Source organism: Genypterus blacodes, unplaced genomic scaffold (assembly GCF_046128005.1).
Source record: "Genypterus blacodes isolate CSIRO-AG114 ecotype Tasmania unplaced genomic scaffold, CSIRO-AGI_Gbla_v1 ptg000044l_1, whole genome shotgun sequence".
NCBI classification, from domain to species: domain Eukaryota; kingdom Metazoa; phylum Chordata; class Actinopteri; order Ophidiiformes; family Ophidiidae; genus Genypterus; species Genypterus blacodes.
Window position 1 is genome coordinate 8,773,470 of NW_027466857.1, and position 26,625 is coordinate 8,800,094.

The 26,625-nt window shown below is 45.1% G+C and overlaps 3 protein-coding genes across 4 annotated transcripts; 2 read left to right on the top strand and 1 right to left on the bottom strand.

The window, feature by feature from the left end:
• The first annotated feature begins 702 nt into the window (after window positions 1–702).
• tmtops3a (teleost multiple tissue opsin 3a) lies at window positions 703–5,272 on the top strand. Its single transcript, XM_076149074.1, has 4 exons — window positions 703–1,111; window positions 2,488–2,816; window positions 4,413–4,646; window positions 4,749–5,272. The coding sequence occupies exons 1-4, from the start codon at window positions 703–705 to the stop codon at window positions 4,803–4,805; spliced, it is 1,029 nt and encodes a 342-aa protein (XP_076005189.1). The 3' UTR covers window positions 4,806–5,272.
• A 1,674-nt stretch (window positions 5,273–6,946) lies between these two features.
• On the top strand, window positions 6,947–8,645 carry cd40lg (CD40 ligand). The gene is made up of 4 exons (XM_076148952.1): window positions 6,947–7,299; window positions 7,731–7,791; window positions 7,892–7,978; window positions 8,070–8,645. Exons 1-4 carry the CDS (start codon window positions 7,102–7,104, stop codon window positions 8,429–8,431), a joined length of 708 nt encoding a protein of 235 aa, XP_076005067.1. The 5' UTR covers window positions 6,947–7,101; the 3' UTR covers window positions 8,432–8,645.
• A 1,838-nt stretch (window positions 8,646–10,483) lies between these two features.
• On the bottom strand, window positions 10,484–26,162 carry arhgef6 (Rac/Cdc42 guanine nucleotide exchange factor (GEF) 6). Of its 2 annotated transcripts, XM_076148950.1 has the most exons (22): window positions 25,867–26,162; window positions 24,667–24,750; window positions 22,862–22,946; window positions 20,967–21,088; window positions 20,650–20,857; window positions 20,368–20,420; window positions 19,914–20,008; window positions 19,567–19,662; window positions 19,086–19,208; window positions 17,866–18,004; window positions 17,643–17,702; window positions 16,585–16,731; window positions 15,891–15,977; window positions 15,720–15,801; window positions 15,069–15,184; window positions 14,635–14,814; window positions 13,816–13,836; window positions 12,995–13,091; window positions 12,790–12,876; window positions 12,443–12,542; window positions 12,273–12,327; window positions 10,484–12,157 (listed from the first exon to the last, which is right to left on the bottom strand). In XM_076148950.1, the coding sequence occupies exons 1-22, from the start codon at window positions 26,029–26,031 to the stop codon at window positions 12,035–12,037; spliced, it is 2,325 nt and encodes a 774-aa protein (XP_076005065.1). In that variant the 5' UTR covers window positions 26,032–26,162; the 3' UTR covers window positions 10,484–12,034. The 2 variants fall into 2 exon arrangements, with proteins under 2 accessions (XP_076005065.1, XP_076005066.1); XM_076148951.1 differs by lacking the exon at window positions 13,816–13,836.
• Between the last annotated feature and the right edge of the window lie 463 nt (window positions 26,163–26,625).

Genomic DNA, 26,625 nt, shown 5'->3' on the forward strand with positions numbered 1-26,625 from the left:
CATTCACATGTTCCATCAGTTCAATATCGATACTTTTGATATAAAGGGAGGTGTCCCCGAAAAGAAGTTCCCTACAATCTATTAACATGTCTTCAGTTTTAGACACATTTCAAGACACCAACCTTCATCAACAGCTGGTCCATGACTCCTCTCCTCCTCCTCCTCAAGAAGACCTACAATCACATTCTTAATTAAGCACTACTATCTCTACTTCTAACCTCCACCACTGTTCCAGAGGGTCGCTCTCTATTAATTTACTCTCTAAGTGCACACAAATTGGAAAGAGTTACAGTCTCCACGCTGAGCTGGTTTGGTCATTTACACTAAAATGTTCTTATTGCGCAATATAGAGGAAAATCACTATCTTGACGACAGCCCATCAACCAAACTATCAAGGATCCTATTTTGTAGTGGCTATAACTGTGACCTGGATTCACATTTAATAATGAGCTCAGGGAAATGCAAATATTAAGCATTTGGAGGAGGACAAAACACTCTAAACTCAACTTAAACAAGAAGGAAAGAAAGAAAGAAAGAAAGAAAGAAAGAAAGAAAGAAAGAAAGAAAGAAAGAAAGAAAATAAATAGAAAGAACTGAAAGTGTAACTGGGGAGAGGAAGATAGGAGGGAGGGAGGGGGGTGTTGGTCTTTGGGGCTATGCAGGACTTGAGTTTCTCCTTCAACTGTCTGCTCTCGTCTCGGCATGGTCGTCAACGCACGCGGGTATAATGTCAGCACCACAGACAGCTCTCTCTCCCTCTCTCTCTCCATCTCCTCCCTCTCCGGTGCGGGGCTCCTCCGGGACTCCAGCCCGGAGGAGTCGCCGCCGGCCGCCGCCTCCGGGCTGAGCGCGACCGGCCACGCGGTGGTGGCAGCCTTCCTCGGCTTCATCTTAGTGGCGGGGATCCTCAACAACGGCCTCTTCCTGCTGGTCTTCGCGAAGTTCCGATCCCTCCGGACCCCCATCAACATCATCCTGCTCAACATCAGCCTGAGCGACATGCTGGTGTGCGTCCTCGGGACCCCCTTCAGTTTCGCGGCCAGCCTGCACGGACGGTGGCTAATAGGGGACCACGGCTGCAGGTGGTACGGTTTCGCCAATTCTCTCTTTGGTGAGTCTCCAACTACTTTGTTGTTGTTGTTGTTGTTGTTGTTGTTGTTGTTGTTGTAAATATAGAAAGTCAAATGTTAAGTACGCAGACTGATTTTGTGGGAAAACTGGAAATACACACACACACACACACTCAAGCTTTATATGTATAATAACAGCAGAACGATATGATATTTGTGAACACTTTAAGTCTTTCATGCACAATATAGTGCAAACATACTCTGACTGGAATTTGATATTTGCAGTACAGTTCAACACCAAAACTATTTATAAAAGATTTAAGTTGTAGGTTACAGGAATATAAACTTCGTCCTCGAAATCAAAGAGCAGAATTGCATAAATATTTTGTGAATGTGTTGATCCTGATAGCAATCTATAAACTGAAAGCTCTGAGAAAAAATGTCTGTCTGCAGCAACTTCTGCTAGTGTGTTATGAGAAAAACCTTTGAGCCTCTCAACAAAAAAGTACCATCATTCTCCACTAGGGGCCCCACCAAGCTTTCCCCCATACAATTTTACAGATCGCTACTTTAAGAGTAAATGTAATCAGAAGACTAATTAAGTGACTCGAATCAATTTGCCGATGCACGCTGTGATGGTGATGAGGAATGACATAACTCCAATGGGCACAAAATCAATTTGTGGTAACATTCGACTGATTCAGGGTTCAGGGTTCTGCAAAGTTAGGGCACCGTGATCTCTTCTTCTACTGATTTGAATCGGACCCTGAACTTAGACAACAACACCTCCACCTTTATACATGTCAGCAAACAAACACACTTGTGCCATGGCTCATATGCTGCTGAGCCACAATAATGATTAGAAGTTATGATGGCAAATATTTCTAGTTATAATCTGATTTAATACAAATAATTTAGGCAGCTAAAATCAACTAAACCTGTCACAGAAAGATGGTGCGTATGTGAGTGTGGATGCTTCATTCAAGGTCTCTGGGCCATTGTCAAGATAGAACCCCCCCCCCTACACACACACACACACACCAATCTAAATCCAGTTTTACCCAGCTGACACAGAGTCAGCTCAATCAGTGAAGGTAAGGCGCTATCAGTCAATAATAATTACTCCTCTGGCAGTCACAGGATAGAGGTTGAGTGTTAGATGCACTCGTACGGTCTCTTTTTGTTATCAGTCTAGATGTATGGCTTGTCTTTGTGCTCTGTAGCGTGGGTGGCGGAATTGCAGAAAGATCAAATTCTCTCCCAGTCTCTCTTGGTTTGCAGCCGGACTTTCCTGTGCGGGGATAGGAGACGTATAAATCCATCCTTATTATGTGTGTTAATGTCAACCAACCTTCTCTTTGTCTTCCCCTTTCTCTCTCTCTGTCTCTCTCTCTCTATCTCTCTCTCACACTCTCAGGGATCGTGTCCCTGGCATCCCTGTCTATCCTTTCCTACGAGCGCTACAAAACCATGCTGTGCTCCACCCGGGTCGACCTGACAGATTTCAGCAAGGCCTGGCTGTATGTGGGTGGATCCTGGCTCTACTCTCTGTTTTGGACCCTGCCGCCCTTGCTGGGTTGGAGCAGCTACGGGCCCGAGGGTCCCGGCACCACATGCTCCGTCCAATGGCACCTGCGCTCCCTCACCAGCGCCTCCTACGTATTGTGTCTTTTCATCTTTTGCCTGCTACTGCCTCTTCTACTCATGGTCTACTCTTACAGTCGAATCTTGATCATAGTGAGGAGGGTGAGTTTGTTCTTCAGTTCGTCTCATATGTCAAAATACAGCCATGTCGTCCTCATATGTGGACATATTAATCTTCCCTTCCCTAAATCTTACACATCATTGTGCTTAACTTAAACCTGTTGTCCTCGTGTCTGGACATTTTTGGCTGCCCCTTAATGGTGTAAATACCACTTTGGGTTGCTTGAAAACATAGCATACAGGATGAAATGTGCTATTGTTTTTGTGTTCACATGAAGTACACATATGTTCCCGTTCTTCACTTTTTTTGTTATATGCTTATTATCTCCCACTAATCCCAATTAGCAAAGAGAAATTAAACAATTATCTCTTAATAACAGATGGCAGGAAGTCGGCTTTGAAGCTTTGTTTTGACTACTTTTGAAACTTTGACAATCTATCGTGTGTTTTAATGCCGCTTCACAGAACATCCAGCCAGGTGATTGTAGAAACCACAGCACATACTATTTTCCCTCTAATAATCCAGCTGGTGTGTGTGTGTGTGAGATAGAGAGACGTTTTAGAACTAGGCTACATGGGGGCTTTGATCCCTGAGGTTTCAGTGACTCATCCTCAGCTCGGTGGGTCTTACATAAACCTGCTAGTCACAACCAGGATTGTTCATTAAGGGCTCGGAGCTCAGGTCATTCTGTGTGCCTTGCCACCACTATGCTATCAATAAATCCCCTTGTAGGTATTTTTAGACACTGAGCAGGTTGTTACTATTGGATACCTGCTTTTAAGTTCCTACATTTTTTTCCCTCTTCTGCCTTTCCTGATTGATCCATGTTCACTGTCCACCCGGGAGCCCGACTGGACGAATCACTCAGTTGCGTCATTTAGGTGCCTAACACACACGTCAGAGAGAGAGATGACATTTACTTTATCAGTGGGGCTCAAGCTTCCGTCTCTTATTTTTCTTTGCAAGGGTGCATATGTTAGAATTCAAGTCACAATGACGTCTACAGTTTCTCTTTCTTTCTGGAATGACAACGCCCCACATTTTCCAGTAAAAATTTCAGTTTTGCGTCAGTCTATCATCTGAGATTACATAAAATCACACATTTAAAAAGAAATTTGAAATATCAAACCAAAACAAACTGATGTATAGGTTTGTATAGATGTACGTATAGGCAGTCTATCTAAGATTCCTCCCTGGTTGCTATGGGTTTGTTCTAAAGTGAACAAAGTTTGGGTTAAGCCATGTGGGAATAAGATGATAATTGAGTATGATCAGACTGAGTGGGCAGGATGTCATTACCTTAACAATTATCTCTTCTTCATGTGAAGTGTAATTAAGGTGTGGTGTGTCCTTCACATGAAGCACCAAGCAGGAATCAGAGGGTTAATTACACATGAGGGTGACCATTGCCATATGTAATCATTAACTACAAGCTGTACCCACTTGGCTTATAATACATCTGATCTAATTTTGAACCACAGCATCACAGTCCATCAGGTTTAAAAGCTTTCAAAGGTCTGTCATTTTCTCTTGCATTATAGCTTTACATAATGCACCGCATTTTCAGTCTTTCCCTTGTCAGATGTTGCTTTAATGTATATTTCTTACATCCTCCTCTCCTCCTTTTGTGTGTCCAGGTGGGTAAAATCAACCTGCTGGCAGCTCAGCGGCGAGAGCAGCACATTCTGGCCATGGTTTCAACCATGGTGTCCTGCTACCTGCTGTGCTGGATGCCCTACGGCATCATGGCCCTGCTGGCCACGTTCGGTAGGTCAGGCCTGGTCACCCCCATGGCCAGCGTGGTGCCCTCCGTCCTGGCCAAGTTTAGTGCTGTTATCAACCCGGTCATCTATGTGTTCTTCAACAACCAGGTGAGGCTGGGAGTTTTTTTCACGAACATGCACACACACAGATGATGATATGATTAGTGTGACGTCTGAATGACATCTGATGAGAACTTTGATTTGCTGCAGTTTTATAGATGCTTCATGGCCTTTCTGAAGTGTAGCGTGGAGCCTGAGTATGTTTGAAAGCGTCTGCACCGCCCAGCAGAGCAGTGAAGAGGAGCACGGAGCAACCATCTGCCTCTCTCGACCCCTAGCAGCCTCAGACGCTCAGCGCCGCCCTCTGTGGCCAGCACAAGGGACACCACACCCTTGTTGTCATTGGGAGCTCTGTGACGGCAGTGAGGGTGAAAGGTTACAAAACATCAAGGGTGAAAGGTTACAACACATCCAAAATCCAACGTTGATCAAAATGCCACAAATTTGTTTTTCCATTGCTTCTCAGCACTGTGTTGTGAATTTTACATCTGATCATGATAAACTGCCTGGTTAGAACTCTGAGATCTCTGACACTGTTTTTTTACATATATTTATAATTCCATACAAGAGTGAGTGTCGATGTATCACAAGTATGTATGTCAAAAAACATGTTATAAAAGTAACATGTAAAATTTTATGAAACTGTATGATGTGATTTATAAAGAGAGAGAAAATAAAACATACAAACAACAAATGTGTACATCTCACCATTTAAAGGGAAATTATGATGACTCAAATCATGTCTTGCACTACATGAAAAATAGAAAACTAATTCAATTTGGATAATACAAAGATTCAGCCATCTAGAACATTAACAGTAAGTGTCTGTGTGTACTGTGACAGACACACACACACCTCCGACACTAACCACCACTGATGTAGACTAGATTAGAGTGTAAGCGGCTTCCTCAGTTTCATTAAACAGAGAAACTGCAGTGTAAGCTCTCTGGAGAGTATCTTCAATCACCATACTAATCATTTTGTTACATCTTCAGGCAAACTCGTCACTTTTAACCACGAGGGGGCGCTGTGAGCCATGACAAAATGTGTCCATGTGGGCTTCTCATATGCCATGGCATTCACGTTCACACACTACACTCTATCTATCTATTTTTTTTATTCATAATAGCTGATATGGCTGAAGTGTACAGCTGATTCTGACTCAAACCAAGCTCATCATATGACACAGAGGTCTGCAGTGTCTGTGCCGTCTCATGCATGCATGCAGCATTCTGTGGTGGTCTCTGTGAAAACACCACAAGGAAAGTTTCGCAGCAGTCTACGAGACAGTGCGGGTATGATTGCAAAACAACAGAGGGTCTCAGTTCCGCGAATCCACCACAAACAACAAATATTGTAATTAGCGTCGCAACCTCGGCTTGCACCTCAGCTGAATTGAACAAGCGAGAAGATCCCTGGTATGAATCCAGCTGAGGCTAAATTGGGCCTTCCTGTGTGTGACTTTGTAGATCTGAATTGGTCTGATGGATTTCAACTGAATCTGACTGATTGTGTTTGAATCCAACTTAATCCTGTTGAAGTAAATATATTAAAGTTAAACTGATTGGGCATGAAGTAAACTGAAATAATTGGAAGTACCTTAAACTAACTAACAACATCAGTTTTACCTGAATTTAAATGATTTACAATTGAACTCAACTGAAAAGCATTGAAGTAAACTAAATTGAAATGACCCGGGCTGAAAACAATTGTCGTTAAATTGAAGAGAAACTAGTTTGACTCAAACTGCATTGAATTGATTTGGATGGAACTGTAAATCAACAATAAACTGAAAACAAAACTGAAATGAAACACAAAGGAATTAGAATCATTACCACTGAATTAAACTGTCAAACCAACTCGCTTTAAAAGAAAAAAACTATTTAAATAAGAATAACATAGAAATAATAAACCAATATTGTAATGATTCAATCAATATGGTCATCATTTGAAAAAAACAAAAACACTTTTTGCTACTTTTTCCTATTAAAATGCTTCTTTAAAGTGTCAAACTGGTCAGATCAGACAGCTGAAGTTCTCCTGCTCAGTCAGTGAACATTATAACCGAGTGTAAAGTTCAATGTGTGATGTGTTCTTCTTCCGCTGTGGTTGTTTTATATCTGGAGTGAGGTTTAGCCTCAGGTCGAAACAGCACAGAAACATTGTCAAGTTGCTGAATATCTAACACACGTACAGGTGTGATCTATGTAGTTAAGTTCTTTCTGCTAAACTGCAATAAAACATACAGTAGTTGTAGCAAATGATGAAAGTGAAGATGAAAGGATGTTGGATTGCCAAGGGGTTGCCAAACCCGTTAAGTGGCGCTTTCAGAATACTTAGAGGTGTATCACCCACCCACCCACCCACACACACACACACACGCACACACGAGAGGTGAGAGTGAGTGAGAGACAAACTCAGCCTCTTAAGTGAGCAGCAGTTCAGACGTGCAGGGGATGTGTTGGACGTGAGGCCTCTCTGGGTCCCGCCGTTTCTCTCCGCCATGATCAACACGTACCACACCAGCATGGCCCCGCCGCCAATCCCTCCGCGGATGAACAGGTACCCTTTCCTCATCCCAGCTCCGGAACCATCCCGGGGCTACAGCAAGGCTCTACTGCGGTTTCTGGCTGCAGTGGTGTTGCTGCACTTCTTGCTGTCTTTGGGAGGGTTCGTCTATCTGCTCCTGGTGCCCAGAAAGGTAATGACCTTTTCCCTTTTTTTTTTGTCTTAATGGGTTTGGGTCAAATCGGGTTTGGGTCAAAGGTTAAAATGATTTTTGTTGGCACCGCTGCATGTCTTACAGGTCAACACAAGGTCGTCAGTTTTTTCAATACTGTTTTGCTCATTTTATAATCGGTCAAACTCATTTACCAATTTGTAAAAATAGAAATAAATATTATTAATTTGAAAACATGGAACAATTGTGCTGTACATTCTTGTTCTTTAATACATTTTTGGATGGATCCTTTCATATCTTTCATATAGATATAATGTAGCTGCTGACTTTAATTTATAGATCAAGCATTTTACGAATAATAAGCAAAAGTTACTTAAATGTAGCAATGTGATGATACACAAAACACTTTATATATCCATTGCTGATGTACTGTCTTCATTTCTTCTCCAAAGGGGACAAATTCCACCAGCATCGCATCTAAAAAAGGAAACAATCCCTCAGATGAAGGAAAAGGTATGATTGGATCAGATGACTTCTACACAAAAAGTTCAGAAAAGTTCACAAAATCCCAACCCTGCAGTGTCGCTGACCAGATTTGCACTCTTGTTTCCAGTTGCTTTCCACACATCAGAGAGAGAGAGAGGCTCAGACAGAGCCATGGCACGCATGACAGTCATGAAGCATTCAAACCAGACAGAATGTGAGTAACTACCAACACCACCATGAAGGATGAAGTGTGAGTAAATGTACTCTTCATTAATGGTGTGTAAACATGTCTTCCTCCTCTGTAGCCGGTTATCTCCAGTGGAACATGGCCCACTCATCTCTTAGAGACATCTACTACTACAAGAAAAGCTGGCTGACTGTGGAGCTGGCTGGGGACTACTTCATCAGCTCCCGGGTGACCTTCTCCAAAGGCAAACCCGAGCAGCCCCTGATCAGCTGGGTCAAGCTGAGGAAGTATAAGGAAGCCAAGGAGGAGGATGTGATGAAGGCCTACTGCAGCCTGGGCAGTCGATCACAGGTGTGCACGGCCTCACAGGGGGAGATGATCACGCTGGAGAAAGGGAACCAGCTCAGTGTTTGGGTGGAAGACCTTTCACAGGTGGACTACGATGTCAAAGCCACAACTTTTGGAATGCACAGACTGTAGCACTCAAATCGAAAGACGCTGAGGACACCTGTGAAGGACAAATTTATCTTTTAAACGGACTGGATCCAGGATGAAATAGATAAAAAGATAAAAGTCCTGAGATATAATTTATTGAAACATTATTGTGTTATTTTTGTTTCTATGGCAGTGTATTTATTTACTGTATTATTTAGAAGGAAATGTATAGCCGGAGAAATGAATTCTTTATATTTAATCCCAAATTCGTACTCTAGTCTTTGTCCTCCACCTGGGCCACACCAACAAAGAAGAACACAGAGACATAATACTTAATTAAAGTACTATGTATTGAGTGTGTCTGTGCAGGGGACACAGCCAGGAGTCCTAAAGTCCAAGCGGTCATAATCGTTACGTTTATTCGCTGAAACGGCAAATGGGCTACAGCGCTGAGATGCTTGACGAGTCATGACAAGTTGACACCTCTGCTTTGCTCCGAGCCCCCAAGCAAATAGTCAACACAGGCCGCTGGGCATTTTGCATCCAATCAACAACAATTGCTTCTCTTCGTGTTCTAACCCCAAACCAGTGCAACCCCAAAAAATGTAGGACAGCAGAAACCACTCGTATACCTAAACTTTCCTGACAAGACTGAGCCACAACTAACAGGCCTACTTCAGATCTATGAAGGGTGACTGAACTCCGAAAAGATGGTTTGTGTTAAAGCCATTGAAAGGATTACATGTGGTCTTTAGTGGTTTTAAAGATAAGATCTCTTAAATTCAGCCACAGGCACCTTGGGCCCTTTATAGTCATTCTCAGCTATGTAAACAGTATTCAATATTTGATTCAAAAACATATGGAATTGATTAAAATGTATTTCATTGAGTTTCAAAGCTTTGACATCCGATGACTTCACTCCCCCGAGTCTCATAGCTCGCCTCAGATACAGCGGAGGAACCTGCGACAGCACGGAAAGTGTGAATCTTGAGTGTTGGGTGTCTATAGTTGCAGAGGCGGCCTGCAGTCACAGGAAGTCATCTATTCTAGTCTCCTTCCATCCTGTGAAAGGTTTCTGGCTACCAAATGAGAACAACCTACTAATCCCTGAACCACGCAAAAAAAGCCGAGAAGATAGATTTTCCGGTTTGAATGAGTGAACGTTGAGTTTATGTTTGACAAACCGTGACCTCAGTGTTGTAAGGTTTTATCAAAATGAGATAGTCAGTGAAGGAGGCTACAAATCATTTCAAATTTCAAAGGTAGGTTTAAGGAAGAGGTCGAACAGATTTTAAAACCTTCAAAATGTGTCAGGGAGCAGAGAGACAATTAAAGTAGTTCACCACATGGTTAGGATTTGAACTCTTAGGGATTCTATGTGATTTAAAATGGCTTGTTGAAATCAGAAATCGGCTTAAAAGGATTTATTATATTAAACTTTTAATAAAAGAATGACAATAGCAAACATAAAGTACAGCATATCTAGAAAAAAAAGCATTACAATACTTGGAACAATGATAATTGCATAGAACAGCCTTTTGACAAACAATACACACAGTGGTCTGATGATGTCATCTCTGATAAATAAGATTGAACCGGAAACCCACCCACCGCTAAGTGCTCACTGAGGCTATCGGGCTTTGAACACTAGAGGACAAGACGCCTCATGAAAACAAGTCAAGAGTACAGCAACGTCCATGTTAAATGTGAGCAACAAATGTATGAGGAGACAAAGTTACATCTGTGCACGTGATGACAGACAGCGATTGAAGATAACCTGGCTTATAACGGAGAGGATCATTGATTATAGATCGGCTCCAGCACTGGAGTCAGACAGGAAATTGGACGACGCAGAGGAGTCGATGCTGCTCAGAGGAGAGTTATATAGTATAGGTGTTGATTCAATCTCTCTGCTTGACAGTGGGACTTCGAGCGTCCCGTCAATAATCCATAACACGGAGACATTTCATTAAATACATGCAAATGGGTTACAACAACAACCAGCCCGACCACACCATCAGGCTCATTTTTGGTTAATAAATGGGGTTAAAGTCATTTATTATTGCAATTTCTCCACATCTGACAAACACGCCAGTCTGTCAGTAAAGCATTCATTTATTGCATTTCCATAACAGCATCCAGGAAAGATTTAAAAAAAATGTACCTCGATGGGCCTTGAGAGAAAGACGCTGCAGCTTTAACTAAACAACAAGTAAAAGCCCTCTGAAATGTTATGTAGCATCCATGTGTTTGATGTTTGCCCAGCAGGCTCCAGCCAATCCTGTCTGAAATATTGCAACAATACACAAGTGACTTTCAATATGAATCATGCATTTTGTCTGTAACGTGGGATCTCTTCAGGAGGCACTTCGATTTTACTCTCCACCCTTTTTTTGCTCCGGGAAAAATCACTCGATACATTTTCCACCGTCTGCATCGGCTACACCTGCTTGGAAACCACAGAGAGGCTACATGGGCCTAAGGAAAGTATTTCTTCCTCACTTGAAATGAAAAACGTCCACCTGTGCCTCCACAAATTTAGATTCAGACAAGGACGTAAAAAGGCATCCGACAATATCTATATAAGGCTAACACCGCAAATAAATGCTTGGATGAACAATAAATAAAGATGATCGTCTTTTTCCAAAAATCCAAAATTAAGCAAGGTTACGCAATGGATACATATTAAAATGTTATTTGTATACATTTAAGTAAGTGTAGAGTAGAAGTGACATTGTCGTTTTTCTTCTATTTTATGAAGTACCTGCATCCCTGATAGCTTTTGGACTGTATGTGACTGACTTAACCTCTTGATTGTTACATTTCTAATGCAGAATTCATATGGTAGAAACACTGTACACTCATGCAGGTTTGACATGAACAGGGCTGCAAAATAATCCTCTGATATCCTATGATACACTCACCTGTTTGACAAGACACTTTGTTTATATATTTCAAATATGCCAAAAGCTTAAACATATACAAAACAGGCTGGAAACGTGTGATGTAAAGTGTAGAATATGTGAAAAAAAAACACGTCGTGTCACATCACATCACACGCTCGTCAGTCCTTTGTGACGAATCAAATACAAAATGGAAGAAAAAAAACCGAGGTGAAACTCGCGGGTGTCAGAATTTCATGCGAGAGAGAGAGAGTGTGTGTGAGCGAGAGAGAGAGAAAGAGAAAGGGAGAGAGAGCGTGAGAGCGAGCGGGCGAGAAAACGCCCACGGGACAACGATGGCTTCTGACTCCTGCTGAAGTTGCTGGTTTGCCACGCCCCCTCTTCTTCTTCTCGGGGAGCGCGTTGGTCATTGTCGCGTTCAGGATTGTTTTTTCCGTTGGCCCGGGGGAAACGTTCACAGTCGGGCAGCATGTCTCACATTCACACACGTTCCGAGGAGTTTTGTCCAGTGATGCCAGAACAGGAAGGCAGATTGGACGTTTTTTATCAGAAAGTCCAAATGGAAAAGCAGAGCGAGCTCCGAGTTTCATCAAGAGGGAAGGGAGTCCAGCTGCACTACTGGACGGGCGACGGGAATTTGGACACATGACGACGGAAGAGAGAGAAACAAAGACACACACGCCGAGCACACACACACACACACACACACACGCGCACTGCCACGCTGACGTCGTTGTGGACGTAATCAGTGGCCGCCGTCGTCCCAGGCACAGTCGTTCTTCTGCTTGGCCAGTTTCCGGACGGCTCTCTCCAGCTCCTTGCGAGACTTCTGCTCCTCCTCCAGAAACTGCTTCATCCACTTATTCTCCTGGAAATCACACACACACACACAAACACACGTCGGTGGTGTTGAGCAGACGGCGTGGTCAGTTATGCAAACTGGATGTGTGTGATAGAGTCTGCACGGGGGAAACGCCACTTACCTTTTTCAGTTCATACACTTCGTCCTTGAGAGCGTAAACAGCATCAACCAGGCTCCTGAGAGGAAAGATCACACAGGAAACACACATCATTCTACACACACAACACACACACACACAATATTTGTACCTTATCATCCCCAATATAATTTCCTGACAGATGATAGTCTCACTTTTCCTCAATAACCGTCTGTCCGTTGCTCTTCATCTCCTCTACGATGATTTTCTCTTCCTCTGGCAGGAGCACCTGAGGGACACACTCTTTCCGCACGGCTGCACACACAAACAAATAAAGACCGAGTCATTCAAGGCTATGAATACATATATCGCGCGCGCGCGCACACACACACACACACACACACACACACACACACACACACACACACACACACACACACACACACACACACACACACACACACACACACACACACACACACACACACACACACACACACACACACACACACACACACACACACACACACACACACACACACACACACACACACACACACACCTGTAGTGGTCTGGTGTAAGCTGGCCCCTGTGCAGTACGCTTCGATCACCCTCAGTATCTGTGCGTCCTCCTCCAGAGCCACCGTGCCTGTCACACCACGTCAAAACACACAGATTAACAGTGTGAACATGTTATGGGCATTAGCTGGAACTGATGTGTGGTGCTTTTCATGTCATTTCATAAAGTAGAAAGATAGAAATCCTACTTTTCCTAACTTGAACCTCGTCGTCGGAGTGCTTCCGCTCCTTCTTCCTGTTGCCGGGCAGGAACTTCTTCATGGGCCGCGGACTCTTGCTGGAGTCCTGAGTGGGCGGCCAGAAGCATATTTTATTTAGTTGGTGTCTCCACCCCACAACACAACCGCTTGCTACACACACCTGAGCGCCAAAAAGCTCCAAACTGAATAGTACGCAAGCTTAACAGGGTTACGACAAACAACAAGGAGCAACAATTCCATAAAACGAACAAGGTGGCAAGCATGTGGTGAGGATCGGAACTTTGAATGGGTCACGGTCAAATGATCAAATTCTGGAGTAATGAGGAATAAAGGAAACTAATACAACCTGAGTGAAGAGTTAACTAATCTCATCATGTAATCTTTAATTCATACAGTCAGTGTGTGTCTGTGAATTAAAGTTCTTTATCCTGACGTCGTCTGCCACGTGTCCCTGGCTGAAGACAACACTTACATGCGTCGTCCTCAAGTCCATATGATCGTACCTCGTACTCGATAGGAAGGAGTTTAATGGAAATGTTTTTTGGTTTTTCTTAGTGATTCAGTGATCTAACACACACACACACACACATGCTGAGTGAAACCTTGACTCGGTACAGGGAATAAAAGAAAACTCGACAGGCCACAGAAAACAGGAAACCAACAAGATGATGATGATGGAGGAGGAGGAGAGGTAGCAAACAGAGCAACAGCATGCCAGCTCAGCTCAGCTCAGCTCAACGCACACACGCACGCACACACACCGACTGTTACCCACACAGAGACACAAACACGTTGGGATCTAGTCTTACCTTCATTATATAAGACATCCTCTACAGAGGGCAGAGAGGAGAAAGGGGAAAGAGAGGAGATAGAGGAGATGTGCGTGAAAAATACGATGAGCAAAGAACGTGATGGTGAACATTTCTACACCCCCATTCTGCCCCTCGCCTATGTGTGTGTGTGTGTGTGTGTGTGCAAAATAAGAGGGACGACCTGATATAGGGGGGGGGGGGGAGGAGAAAAATACGTGGAGGAATTAGTAGAAAGACGTAATGCATGCAACGTTTGCGGCACATTCGCCCTGATCGCGTTTGAGCTTCAAGAAACGTCCGAATCACCAACCACGTCCGAACCCCTGGTGGTAAAAATGGAAAACTTTGCACGCGCTGAGCTGACTCAAGGCTTGAGCTGCACCAGATGAGTCCCACGCCCGGTTTCGACCACGCGGATATAGGTCGTGAGGTGGACGTGGCCTGGTTTTACAGTCGCCGGCTCCCGTACGCTGATGCAGCTGGGGCGAGGAGCGACAGTCGACACGCTAGAGGAGATTTCCTGTTGTCGAGACTGTGACCACTTTGACACGCGGGCCTCAATCAAATAAAGTGGTGATGATGAATAAACAGCTAAGGCACCAGGAGGTTTCTCAGCTAAAAGAAGCGCTTCTCTACCGAATGAGTCCAGTTAATGGACGAAGTGTTGGTATGCAAACGTCTCTTCAGTCGGATTGTGAGAACTTTGCTTCAGGTGCAAAAAGGGGGGAAAGACGTGGACTTGTTTTCCGATAAATGCAACGTGGGATCTTGTGATAACAGTGTTCTCTCTCGGGCTCAGGGTTTCGAACCTCCTACCTCTTTGTATCCGAGCGCGGCCGAGGGTTTCAGGGGAGGCGCGGGCCGCAGACAGCTGAGGGACCACGGTTTGCTGATCTTCGGTGGCTCCAGGGGGCCGCGGCTGACGGAGCTGAGGCTGCCCAGGTAGGACAGGTGCGAGGGCGTGCCCACCATGCTCACCGGCTTTCCCTCCGCCGTCTACGCGGGACACAGCCGGGAAGAGGAGGAGAAGAAGAAGAGCGGAACATCTGTTGGTTAACGTATGTGCCAGGAAAGATGACTGCAAGGTGTGAGTTTCTTTAAAGGTTTCTTACGCCACAGCTCTTCTCAGGGTTCACTGCTGCTTTTGTTTTGACTATGTACTGTGTGTGTGTGTGTGTGTGTGTGTGTGTGTGTGTGTGTGTGTGTGTGTGTGTGTGTGTGTGTGTGTGTGTGTGTGTGTGTGTCCTGACCTTTAAGATGGTGCCTGCAGGGCTTCCTCCTTTGGTAAAGGGTTGAAGGTGCTCGAGCCATTCCTGTAAGTCCTGGGGGCTACTGCAGAAAACCGTAACACGGTCGATCATGCTTCCTGTTATTTAAACGCACACAAACACACGCACAGGGATAAATGTACAACAGTTTACATAAGGCCACAGCCACAAGTGGAACAAGCAACCTAGAGGCTACAGGTGCACCATAATTGAAGAAGAAGAAGAAGAAGAAGAAGAAACTTAATTGGGTCAAATCACATGAGAACACATCAATCTGACACTTGTTTTGCGTGCCCCTCTTACACACACACACACACACACACACACACACACACACACACACACACACACACACACACACACACACACACACACACACACACACACACACACACACACACACACACACAACTGAGGGGTCAACGCATGTCAAGATATGACTTTAAAGCACGGCATTTTCATAAAGGAGGCATAGTTATAACAAATGTTAACTCATAATTGTAGAAACGAAACTGATGCCAACATAGGAATGAGTCAAAGTTTCCAAGCCACAGTCCCACTCGCAACCTGACGCACCTCTGACTGGCTCATATATGTAATCACTGAAAAAATAAGAGGTTCTGCTCTCCGAACCTGTGACGTCAAAGGCAAAGTGTGCGTTCTCTGAGTCCTCCGCTTGTCTGGTGACGGTGGCACCAGTCAGCGACAGTCTTCCCTGAAAGAGAGACGAGAGGGGATGAGGGGATGAGGGGATGAGGATGTTAGCTCCTGAGGAGACGAAACACACACGGCGCTGTAGCTCACCTGATAGATGAAGCCGCTCATCCGTGGGCTGGCAGACAGCATGACCATCATGTTAGGGAACAGCATCAGGTAGCGCTCCTCTTTTTCCTGCAGGAGACACACAAAGTTCAGCTTCCAAAGTGACCGATTAGGAAGTCAGGCCGCTTCTTGGTCGTCAGAGTTGAAGCCGCCATGTTTGAGCAGATGTTGTTGCGCGTTAGGCGACTGGAAAATTAAACAAGCGGTAAGAGACAATAATAATCGCAGATGCTGATACGGTGGTTGGAAGTAATTAAATGAGGGAGAGTCAAAATGTCGATCATGTGCCTTCTTCCAACCGCCGACTCTGAGTTGACCCCCACACAGAAACCACACAAACAGAGCAGAGGGCTCCTCAGCCTGCGTGTGGCCTACTAAGGTTTCAGTTTACACGCTCAGAGTGGATCCTGAATTTGCATCCGACAGGGGGGCGAGGAGGGGGAGGAGGGTGGGGGGGAGGAGCACAAAACCTTCATGGGTACTTGGGAGACAGGCTGACTTGTTTTGGTTGGTGATGAACTCACAACAGAGCATCAGTGCCGGGGAGGGAACTGACATTTTGACATACGTCGATCACCCTTCACTGACTGAGGCCCTTGGGAACCTAATCCATAGATCTTTAACCAACCACCCCCCCCGATCCCTGGTCCCCCCCTGGAGTCCTGGTCCCTCTCACCTCGCTGGAGCCGTTCCTCATGTGGACCTGGGACATGTAGGTCACATGACCCAGGCTCTTCATGCTGTCGCCCTCCCAGCCCCTCACTGGCTCCGACAAGATCTGGAGCTCCAGGTTCTTGCGCTTCCTCAGTTCTTGGCACTGTGCCTGGAATGGGACACACACACACACACACTCATTTAATCGGGGATGATGCATATTCACATTGCACTGAAACATGTCTATTAAAGCAGCTTGGCTAACACAGAAAAATGACACATGTACATTTCCTTCACACTATTACGTTTTTAAAGTCACACATCGTTTTTCCAGTGTGGAATTTGTGGATTGTCATATTTCTATGAAGTCACCTGCAGCTTTAGGTGCTGTCAGGTGGCAGGTTGGTGTTTTCCCTCCTCATGCAGGGAAAGTGACAGCGCAACATTGTCATTTTCCACTCCGCTCTTTGAACGGATTCTGTAGTAATTTACACGCATGTGCTGCAGAAAAGCAGCAAGCACTTCCTGCTCACACAAACCACACACGCTCTCCAAAAGAAAACCAGACTTGCCGATCTCACTGCTTGTACTATTACGTGTATTCTGTGATGTTTTGTGTGTGTGTGTGTATGCTTCTGTTCCCCCCCCCCTCCAATGTGCAGCTCAGCTCGACTAGACGTGTGTGTGAGTCACATCGTCTCTTCTCTTACGAGGAACTCTTGAACTGCAGGGTGGAAACTCTGCGTCTCGGCATCCGATGCTCACTCTCCACTCGCTGTGGTTGTTCCTTTCAAATCCAACTCCTCTAAAGTTGGCATTTGAGTTCACACCCACCATAGGAACAACGGAATCATTAAAGCCGCGGCGGAGAAAGCCGCGACAGGTTCACGAGTTTGTGTTCCAGCATGGATGAGAATTAAAAGGTGTGAATGACAGAAGCATGACCCCAAAAAATATTGGAGAAGTCTGTCGGGATCCGATAATTAAGAATTGACACGAGCCACTTACAGGTTTGTTAATCAGGCTCATCCCCAGTTAAGATTAAGCTGATAAGTTTCTTCCTCCATGGCCCAGACTTACCACTAAACTCCGAAACACTGCCGTTGCCTTGACGATATCAGCGTAGTCCGGGTGGGCTTCCTTGTTGGAGATAAACAACACAACGCATCAGATCACAACACGCACAAAAGAAAACTTGACGTCTTCATGTGAATTTTGTGTATTTTGTTTCCTAACTTGAGATAAATGTAACATTCTAAAGGTTCTTGTGTTTTTCTGTATGTTCTGTGGCCTCCTGCCTCACCTCCACGTGTCTCTCCAGCTCCTGCAGCAGGGTGGGGTACTTGTCCAGCCTCATGAAGGGCTTGCTGAGGCTGGTGGTCAGGGTGAGGATGCCCGGCGTGCTGGCTCCCTGGCTCTCCATGAACTTATCCAGTTCCTCACTGAGAAGAAAAAAAGAAAAGCCCACACAAGCAGGATAAGGGGCCGCTTTAATGATTCCTACGGGAAATCTTCATTCTACTGCAATATCACAACAAAACATGTAGAATATGTCAATATGGAATTTAAAAATCCATTATTTGTGCCACGTCTGATACAAACAAGTTGTAGTAAAAGTAAAAGAAGTAGCATCGGGAACAGGAATGGAATCGATTTGGATTTCTTTTTAAACAAAGCTGCGGTGTGTTTGCAAACAGAGGCAATGATCTCAAACTGCAATGAAGGAGACAACCCACATCCTCATGCCCTAAATATGACTCCACTTCACTTCTCTCTCTTTAAAAGATAAATTAAATACAACCTCTAAGTTATTTAAATGAATAATAGTTCCAAGGTGAGCTTCCTTATAGGCGGCATTGGATAGAAACCTGCTGTAACTGTGCATATAAGAGAGCACTACAACTGTAACGGTGTGTTTCATGTGTAACTTGTAGCACGAGCAAGGTCAGCGTAAATGTCTTCACTGAATGGCCTCCAGCGTTATCAATTTACAACATTCAAGGGTGCCCATGAACGCATCACGGAGCAGGCAAATACGAGCGATCACACCAAACACTTGCACAACTGAAATTCAATTGTGTTAAGCGTGAAGAGAGACCTTTCCTGTCAATACAACCGCAAGTGTACATATCCTGTCAACTGCTCACTTCCTGTGTTTAATCCAGTTAAAGCTGCAGCTCTGTGTGTGTGTGTGTGTGTGCGCCACAGGCTGCTGATACGAGACTGTAGCCTTTAAATTACACAACAAGTAATTTGCTGTTTTACTTTGTCACATAAGCAGGTTTCCAGAATTGAGAGCTTGATTAAAACCTGCCGTTATTCATAGATAATGGATCCGAGCGCTGAAGAACGGCTGAAACTCAGATTAGCTTCTTGCTCGTTTAAACAGAGAAATCCTGACACCTTGTGGCTCAACGGTGAAACGCAACTCAATCCCTCAGACAGTCTATAGAATGACAATAGTACTGTAGCAGCAGTACTATTGTCCCACACCTGTGTGTGTGTGGGGTGGGGGGGTCTGACCTGTGATCGGTGAGGATGCAGACGGCCGATGGGTGGCTGGAGCAGTAGGCCAGGTACAAGGTCTTGATCTGACACATCAGGTTCAGATAGCAGCCAGCCACTCGCTGCTGGCCCTCTGGGACTCTGGGGCAAGCAGAGAGACAAGAGACAAAAGGTCAGAGACGTCCATTGTTCTGTGCTTCAGTAGGTTTAATACAGTTAGAGATCACTTGAATTGCATGTAGAAATGAATCGAGAACACAAACACTGGAATGCAGAAATAGAGAACAAGCATGACTGATTTCTCATGAGGAAACCAAAACACTATAGACAGTTATGAATGTCAATTTCCCTAATTGTTCTTATTCTACAGGCTTTCATAATGTACACAAGGGTCTAAAACGTCAAAATTCTCTTACGGAATATTAATACTTATACAGAAAGCTCTTATGGTAACTCAATGGAGCCACAAAGTGAGTGAAAGAGGCCCAACATGACTTACTTTGTACATTCCTCCAGAGGGACACACAGCCCCTGCTGGAAGGTGAGGATCTCCTCCAGGTTTCCACACAGGGTGGCGCTGTCTGCACTGCTCAGTCTGAACACAAAACACATCGGATTTGTAATCGGAGAAGACGGCGTGAGTGAAAATCAAGTTAGGCAGATACAGTAACATCTTCCCATCAACTGCCTCGTACGTCATCTCGGCAAGCGAGGTTAAGAATTTCATCGGAGTCGGTATATGAATTGGATTTGCGGTGATGGAACACATGACATCGGTGATCTGCTGTTTGTAAATGGGACTTGCACATTAGTGGTCTTCCCTCTCGCCCTCTTCATCACTCTTACTTGTCACTGGCTTGCAGGGGTCGAAGGTAAGAGCTCAGCATGGTTTGTAATTCTTTGACGAACTCGCGCTCATGCTCCAAGATGTCCTGCACCACCTGAACACACATCAGCACAATTAGAATACATAAATGCAAATGGTTCATGTGTTGTTATTAGTTTGTGGATGACGTGTTGATTTAGAAGAGAATCAGCTATGTTGCAGGCGTCATGGCTTTGAGCAAAGTCCATTACCCATGCAAATATAGTGTTAAATAGTCATTTGTTAATCAGATCAGAAAGAGCAACGCATCATTTCCTAATACAGCAGAGTGGAGAGCATCTAAACATGTCGCTACATACGCCATCGCACAGACCACACACGAGACAATGAGGTTCATTAAACAAACACAAACATTTCATCATCAAGATCTGTATAAAAAGTGAAATTAGACAGTTTTGTTTTTTTCCCACTCACCACGCTGAAGTAGTTCTTGGTCAGCTGAGTTCCTTTAGGAGACACTGGTTTCTCTGTAGAGGAGATAAGACGCAAACAAAGAGAAGAAAGAAGAAAACATCTTATTCACGCCCAAAGAAACCTCAGTATTTGTGTATCATATTTTTTGTTTTTTATTTGTTGTATCTTTTCTTGCAGACAATTTCTCAATGTTCGATCAAATGTCATGTTAAAGTCTTCTGAACCGCATTTGACTCCAATTACTACTACATTTTGGGATTCTGATCCACCTGCTTTACTCACCACAGGGTTTGACATCCCGAACGTAGTTGCTAGGGAACCAGCCCGTCCTGCTGTTGAGCGTTCCCTCCCACCAGCCCCCGTCCTCCTGCCGCGACACCATGATCAGGTCGCCTTTGTTGAACGAGAGCTCGTCTTCGTTGTTCTGCTTGAAGTTGAAGCGCGCCTTCACCAGCGTCTGCCCGCCCCCGCCGCCGTTCTCAGACATCTCCTGTTATTCCAGCATGTTAAAGTGTGTGTTAAAGTGAGCGCAGCCATAATCGAGGAAGTGTTTGTTAAATGAAACAGAATAAAGGAGATGTGCGATGACGCGGACGTACCACTGATTTGGATTGTCTGCGCAGAGAGCCTTTGGACTTGGCGGAGGACAGTGTGTGTGAGGAGGTGGACTGATTAGGACTTTGACCACCGGACTGTGAACATGACCTCTCAGCACCACAGTCTGCACACACACAAAGAGAGAGAGAGAGAGAGAGGGAAGGAATATACAGTGAGTGTGACAGACAGCTGTCATTTGAGTGAAGTTATGTGTCAGGGGAACAACTTTAACACACACACCCAACTGAAACATGTGTAGACACCTAACAACGCGGAGAAAAACACACACGCACACGCGCGCACGCACACGCGCGCACGCACACACACACACACAACTGCATCATATCCGAGGCCCTTTGCAGCAGAATAACACCGATGGAGGGTCAGTGTGTGTGTGTCCATGTATCCGCCGGTCGTCCTGCAGTGTGAGAGCTGCGTGGTAGAGATGCACTGACAGAGCTTCACTCCGCTCCACTGCCAGCACTCACCCAGAGAGCAGCACATGGCCGCCCTGCAGCCTATCCTCACACACACACACACACACAACAAGCTCAAACACATCCACTGAAGATGAGTCTGTGCTGGCCTGCTTTTCCTTAGAAACATCTAGAGGACATCAGAACTCACACACTCCCGTTTCCACATGTTTTTCCAGTACTATGCTGACATGAATGTACATATTGGATGGTTTGACAGGTTGGACGCCAGGCTGGAGACGACTCACAGAGAGAGAGAGAGAGAGAGAGAGAGAGAGAGAGAGAGAGAGAGAGAGAGAGAGAGAGAGAGAGAGAGAGAGAGAGAGAGAGAGAGAGAGAGAGAGAGAGAGAGAGAGAGAGAGAGAGAGAGAGAGAGAGAGAGAGAGAGAGAGAGAGAGAGAGAGAGAGAGAGAGAGAGAGAGAGAGAGAGAGAGAGAGAGAGAGAGAGAGAGAGAGAGAGAGAGAGAGAGAGAGAAGCCCAAACAGGCCTCTTCTTCTTCAGCGACATAAACTCTGCGGCTGCTCCTGGTATTTTTGTACGCGGAAAAAAAACCCATCTTGCACTTTCTCAAATAGAATTATAGATTCTCATCGGAGCATTGAAGCTCCACAGACATGAGAGCGAAGAGAACACAATGGCTGCCAAAGGATCATAAGCAGCAACACAGACGTCCTTTATGTGTGATCGTATAAAGGAACTTGAAACCATGAACTGATTTGCAGATTTATTATTCCTCTATTTGTAGCTGCAGTAAACATCCTGCCCTTCATCAACACGCAATAAAGAACGACCTGGATCAGGTTCCATATATGGCAAAACACACACACACACACACAGAGGGGTTAGTTCATGTTCCAAACAGCCTGGAACTTGCTTAATTTAAATAAATGCTTTTATTGTGAAGGACTTGACTTGCAGAGGCAGCAGGTCGGACTTGAGACGCTGACCAAATAATTATACGGCTGCTCAGCTGAACACACACACACACACACACACACACACACACACACACACACACACACACACACACACACACACACACACACTTTACATTGGAGCTGAATCTGAAACCAAAATAAAGGCAAAAAGATCAAGGCGGTAAATTAGTCAGCGTGTGTGAACCTTTTGATACACACGAGCAAATATGGCACTCAGCATGACACAGGCACACACTGCCACGCCAGCTGCCCATGAGCAACACACCCAAGCCTGATTCAGAAGAGCTCCAAGCACCAGCCGGGCAGATTGAGACAGAACGTTAAGACGTAATGTAGCCGTTCACTTAGAATGCAAATATTCTCAATATGGATTCATTCATTCATTCATCTCCAGAACCAGAACCAGAACATCTTTACTCTCCAGCGTTCCGTCTGTCTGTCCTGTCAGAATGAAACAGAGAGAGGAATCGCACGGCTCTTACCTTGCGTGGCAAAGTTGACAGCCAGCAGAGTGGTGAGGACTTTGCCAAAGTTGTCCCCCGTGTACAAACACTCCGGTTCAAATCCCTGTGAGGAAGAAGAAGAGGAGGAAGAAACATGAACGTGAAACCACCAACGTGTCTGGAGACCAGCAGACGAGTACAAGGAGTCGATCGAACACACACACACACACACACACACACACACACACACACACACACACACACACACACACACACACACACACACACACACACACACACACACACACACACACACACACAGGAGATGAAAAATGGGCATGTTGAGCGTGACCTATATTTCCATCATGGTTTGGTAATGAAGCAGACAGTGTGCGACTTGTTCCCGATTAGCTGCATATTACAAACACACTCCAACAGATGCCCCGACACACACACAAACAAACACACAGCTCGCTCTGTCACTCGCTCGCCCTCTCTCTAACGGCTCAGATCTGCTTTCCTCCGGGGGGATAACGTTTCGCATTTTAAATAAAACATCTTTACTATAGAGTTTGGAGTGGTACTTCCTTGGTAATGGCTCCAGTATGACCTCATTCGGAGCTAAAGCAACTGTGACCATTACATCTGTAGGCATGAGCTCAGCCCCTCAGGTTTACATGACAAATAACTTGTGTGTGTACAAAGCAAAGAGTGTGGGCAGGTTCAACAATACGTATAAAAAGATCTGTTAGAATGAAATACAAAGTGTAAATGAATAATAACCATAGCAGAAGTCATAGTCTGTGGTTAGGCCCTGTGTGTGTGTGTGTGTGTGTGTGTGTGAGTGTGTGCGTACAAATCCATCTCACTCTGCCCGTAACACATCAAAAATCAGAGATCTTGGGCAGCTATGGGCACTTCCTCTTTCTGCATCCCAGTGCAGAAGTGAAAGCGGCGAATGACTGCTCTCTTTGTGTCGTCACAGGACAAATGGAGACCATTCTCTGTGGTCCAGCGGGAGTTTTCTATAAGCACGATCACACTGACCAAAGGATGGGCTGGGCTCGTCGCAGCACACACCACGGAAAAACCTTCCGGGCCGATACATTTGACAGCGACTCTCCAAAAAAGCTCCTGCCCATGAGCTACCCGGCAGCCACTAGACGTCTAATTATGGGCTCAGGGCGGGTTTGGTGGATGAAAGCGAAGGGGACCTCCCAGACATAACAAGCCAGCTGGGCACAACTACTCAACCACTTGACTTTGCAGCGAGCCAGGCTTACTGACTCGATTTACTGATGCAATCCCCCCAAAAAAAGATTATTTATAAAGCAGAAACAAAGCAGACCAAGAAAACTCCCCACATCTGCATATTATTAGCTCCTTTCTAATATAAAAAAGGGCATATTTTCATAACATTAGGTTGTTCTAACATGCAGCAAGGAACAAACCAAACCCGAGTCACAATGACTTCAGTAAATTGGAGAATGCACATTTACAAGGAAGTAAATATTCTAGTAGAGTAAGTTGTGAAAAACAGGCATCGGTCATATGGACCAACAGTTCCCTATCTGTGTGTTGAGGGGGAGTGACTGAAAGCATGCCAGTTTGTGTAGCTATGGGAGCGTGATGAAAACATGTCACAAACAAGCAATAATGTGTGTATGTGTGTGTGTGAGAGAGAGAGAGAGAGAGAGAGAGGGAGGACAAGATGGACAAATATGGAGAATACCGTTCCTCTATGGGCAACAGTGGCAGAGAAGGGTCAGATTATGGGAGCACCATCTTTCACACACACACACACACACACACACACAGCTTTTAATTTGATATGAACAACTTACCTCCACTTTCAGGGACGCACATCCTCTCAAAAACTCTCGAATGTTTGAAAGGCAGTCAGCTTCGGTCCTGGGATCCTGACAATACTGAGCACACAGACACGAAATAAATATATAAACACATAGCTCGGCTTAGTGTGTGCCAGACAGCAATATGACACAAGCACTCAGCAAAAAAGGTGTTCGTGTCTGCTGCTACTGGTGTTAAATGGGAGTTCAAGAGCCACGTCGTGTTATTATCCGAACGTAGTAACCCAGTTCACAAAGTAACTGTGGATTCTTCCTGCGTCTCCTTCATAACCATTAGCACCACTTCAGCAACAAGCTAGACGAGATTAAACAAGAGACATCCGCTGCAAAATGTCGAATTAAAAGCCCCATTTGGCGATTGTGTTACAAATAAAGGAAATGAATACAATAAGTTCTAACTGGTGTTTTGATGTATTCTTTCAACTTTCAAAATGACGTTCACCGGCTACTGTGCGTTGGTGATGTATAAATTGTGCAAAACAAGGCACAAAACAACGTAAAAAGGTTGGACAGTCTGAACTTTATTTTAGAAGCGACGTTGCTTTCTCTTCCGCTTTTATTGCGGCTGTTTCCGGTTGTGTTGACGCAGTTACCGGAACTTTTCACCGGGAAGAGACGAGCGCTCAGGAGGAAGTGACGAACTCTCAGCAACTGTTATTTATCACCATCAACTTTTGTCATCTCAACAGATGGACGTGTGTTATTGACGTTTATTAACAGTTACCATAACACAAAGTTGTTTATAAACTCATCCCCGTAAGATCTGGTGCTTCATGGACTCTGCGGGTCCAGCTATGTCCAGTATTAGGGCGGTTTTACCCCCGAGTGTGTTCGCTGTTGGTGGGTGTTCACATACTCACTCTCGTGTCAAGAATGCGGAACATTTTTGCTCGCTTCACAGGAAACCGCATCTTTATAACTCACATTTTAAAATTTAATTCGCCACAAAGCTGCAGCGGATTCTGCACTACTCCCCCTTAAACAAAACGAAGCGAGCTTAACAACTCTAAAAGTGAACGCAAGCAAGGGAAATAAAAGGCCTGCAGCACCGAGAACTTCCTGACCGTATCGATTTCAACAAACCCCTCCCGTTCTCTCTCCGACAACAACCGCCCCGATCAGCCGGCATTTGTTTACTTAAGATAACTTAAACCAACAAAAGAATCCGCTCACCTTGGGAGTAAAGCCAGGTACGAGGCGCTCGGTGAGCTTACACAGGACGACCCCATCCTTCAGCGAGGTTTTCAGAAACTCCTCCGGGTCCGCTATGTTCTTCTTAGGCGAGCAGAGCACACCTAAGGAGATGAGCCACGTTACGGTCTGCTCCTCTGGATTCATAGCTCCGCTGAATGACCATTGCCTTACGCGTGCATTGCTACAAAAAAAACTGGCGGCCCTGTTCCGTATCAATATGCAACTCACATCCGCACTTCTGCCAGAAGTTAAAAAAGCGGCGGTGGGTGGGTAGAGAAGGGGGAGGGGGGGGGGGGGGGGGGGGGGGGGGGGAGAGAGAGAGAGAGAGAGGAGGACGGCGCAGTTCCTATCTACGCCACCGATGATGATCACCCCTACTGGCAAACAGGAACCTCAACAATACTGTACACACACACTGACACACATATCACCAGCTGGAAGCGTCAGGGTTGATTCGCTGTGTGCTTCATCATGCTTGGTGATAAGAAACATGTCTCGCTCTGAGCAATCTATTTGTCTATGGGCCTACTAGCAGCCAGTGAAACAGCATTAATCATGTTGCAAAATAAACCTCATCGAAGTTTCCTCATACTTCAACTCATGCTTAACAATGATCAACAATGACTCAAGGTTCTTACTAAAACCATAATGAACTCAATGTATCTGAAAATGGACCAAGTGGGTTTATATTAGCAGTAAATCCGTAAAGGTATCATTACAAAATCTACCAAACACACC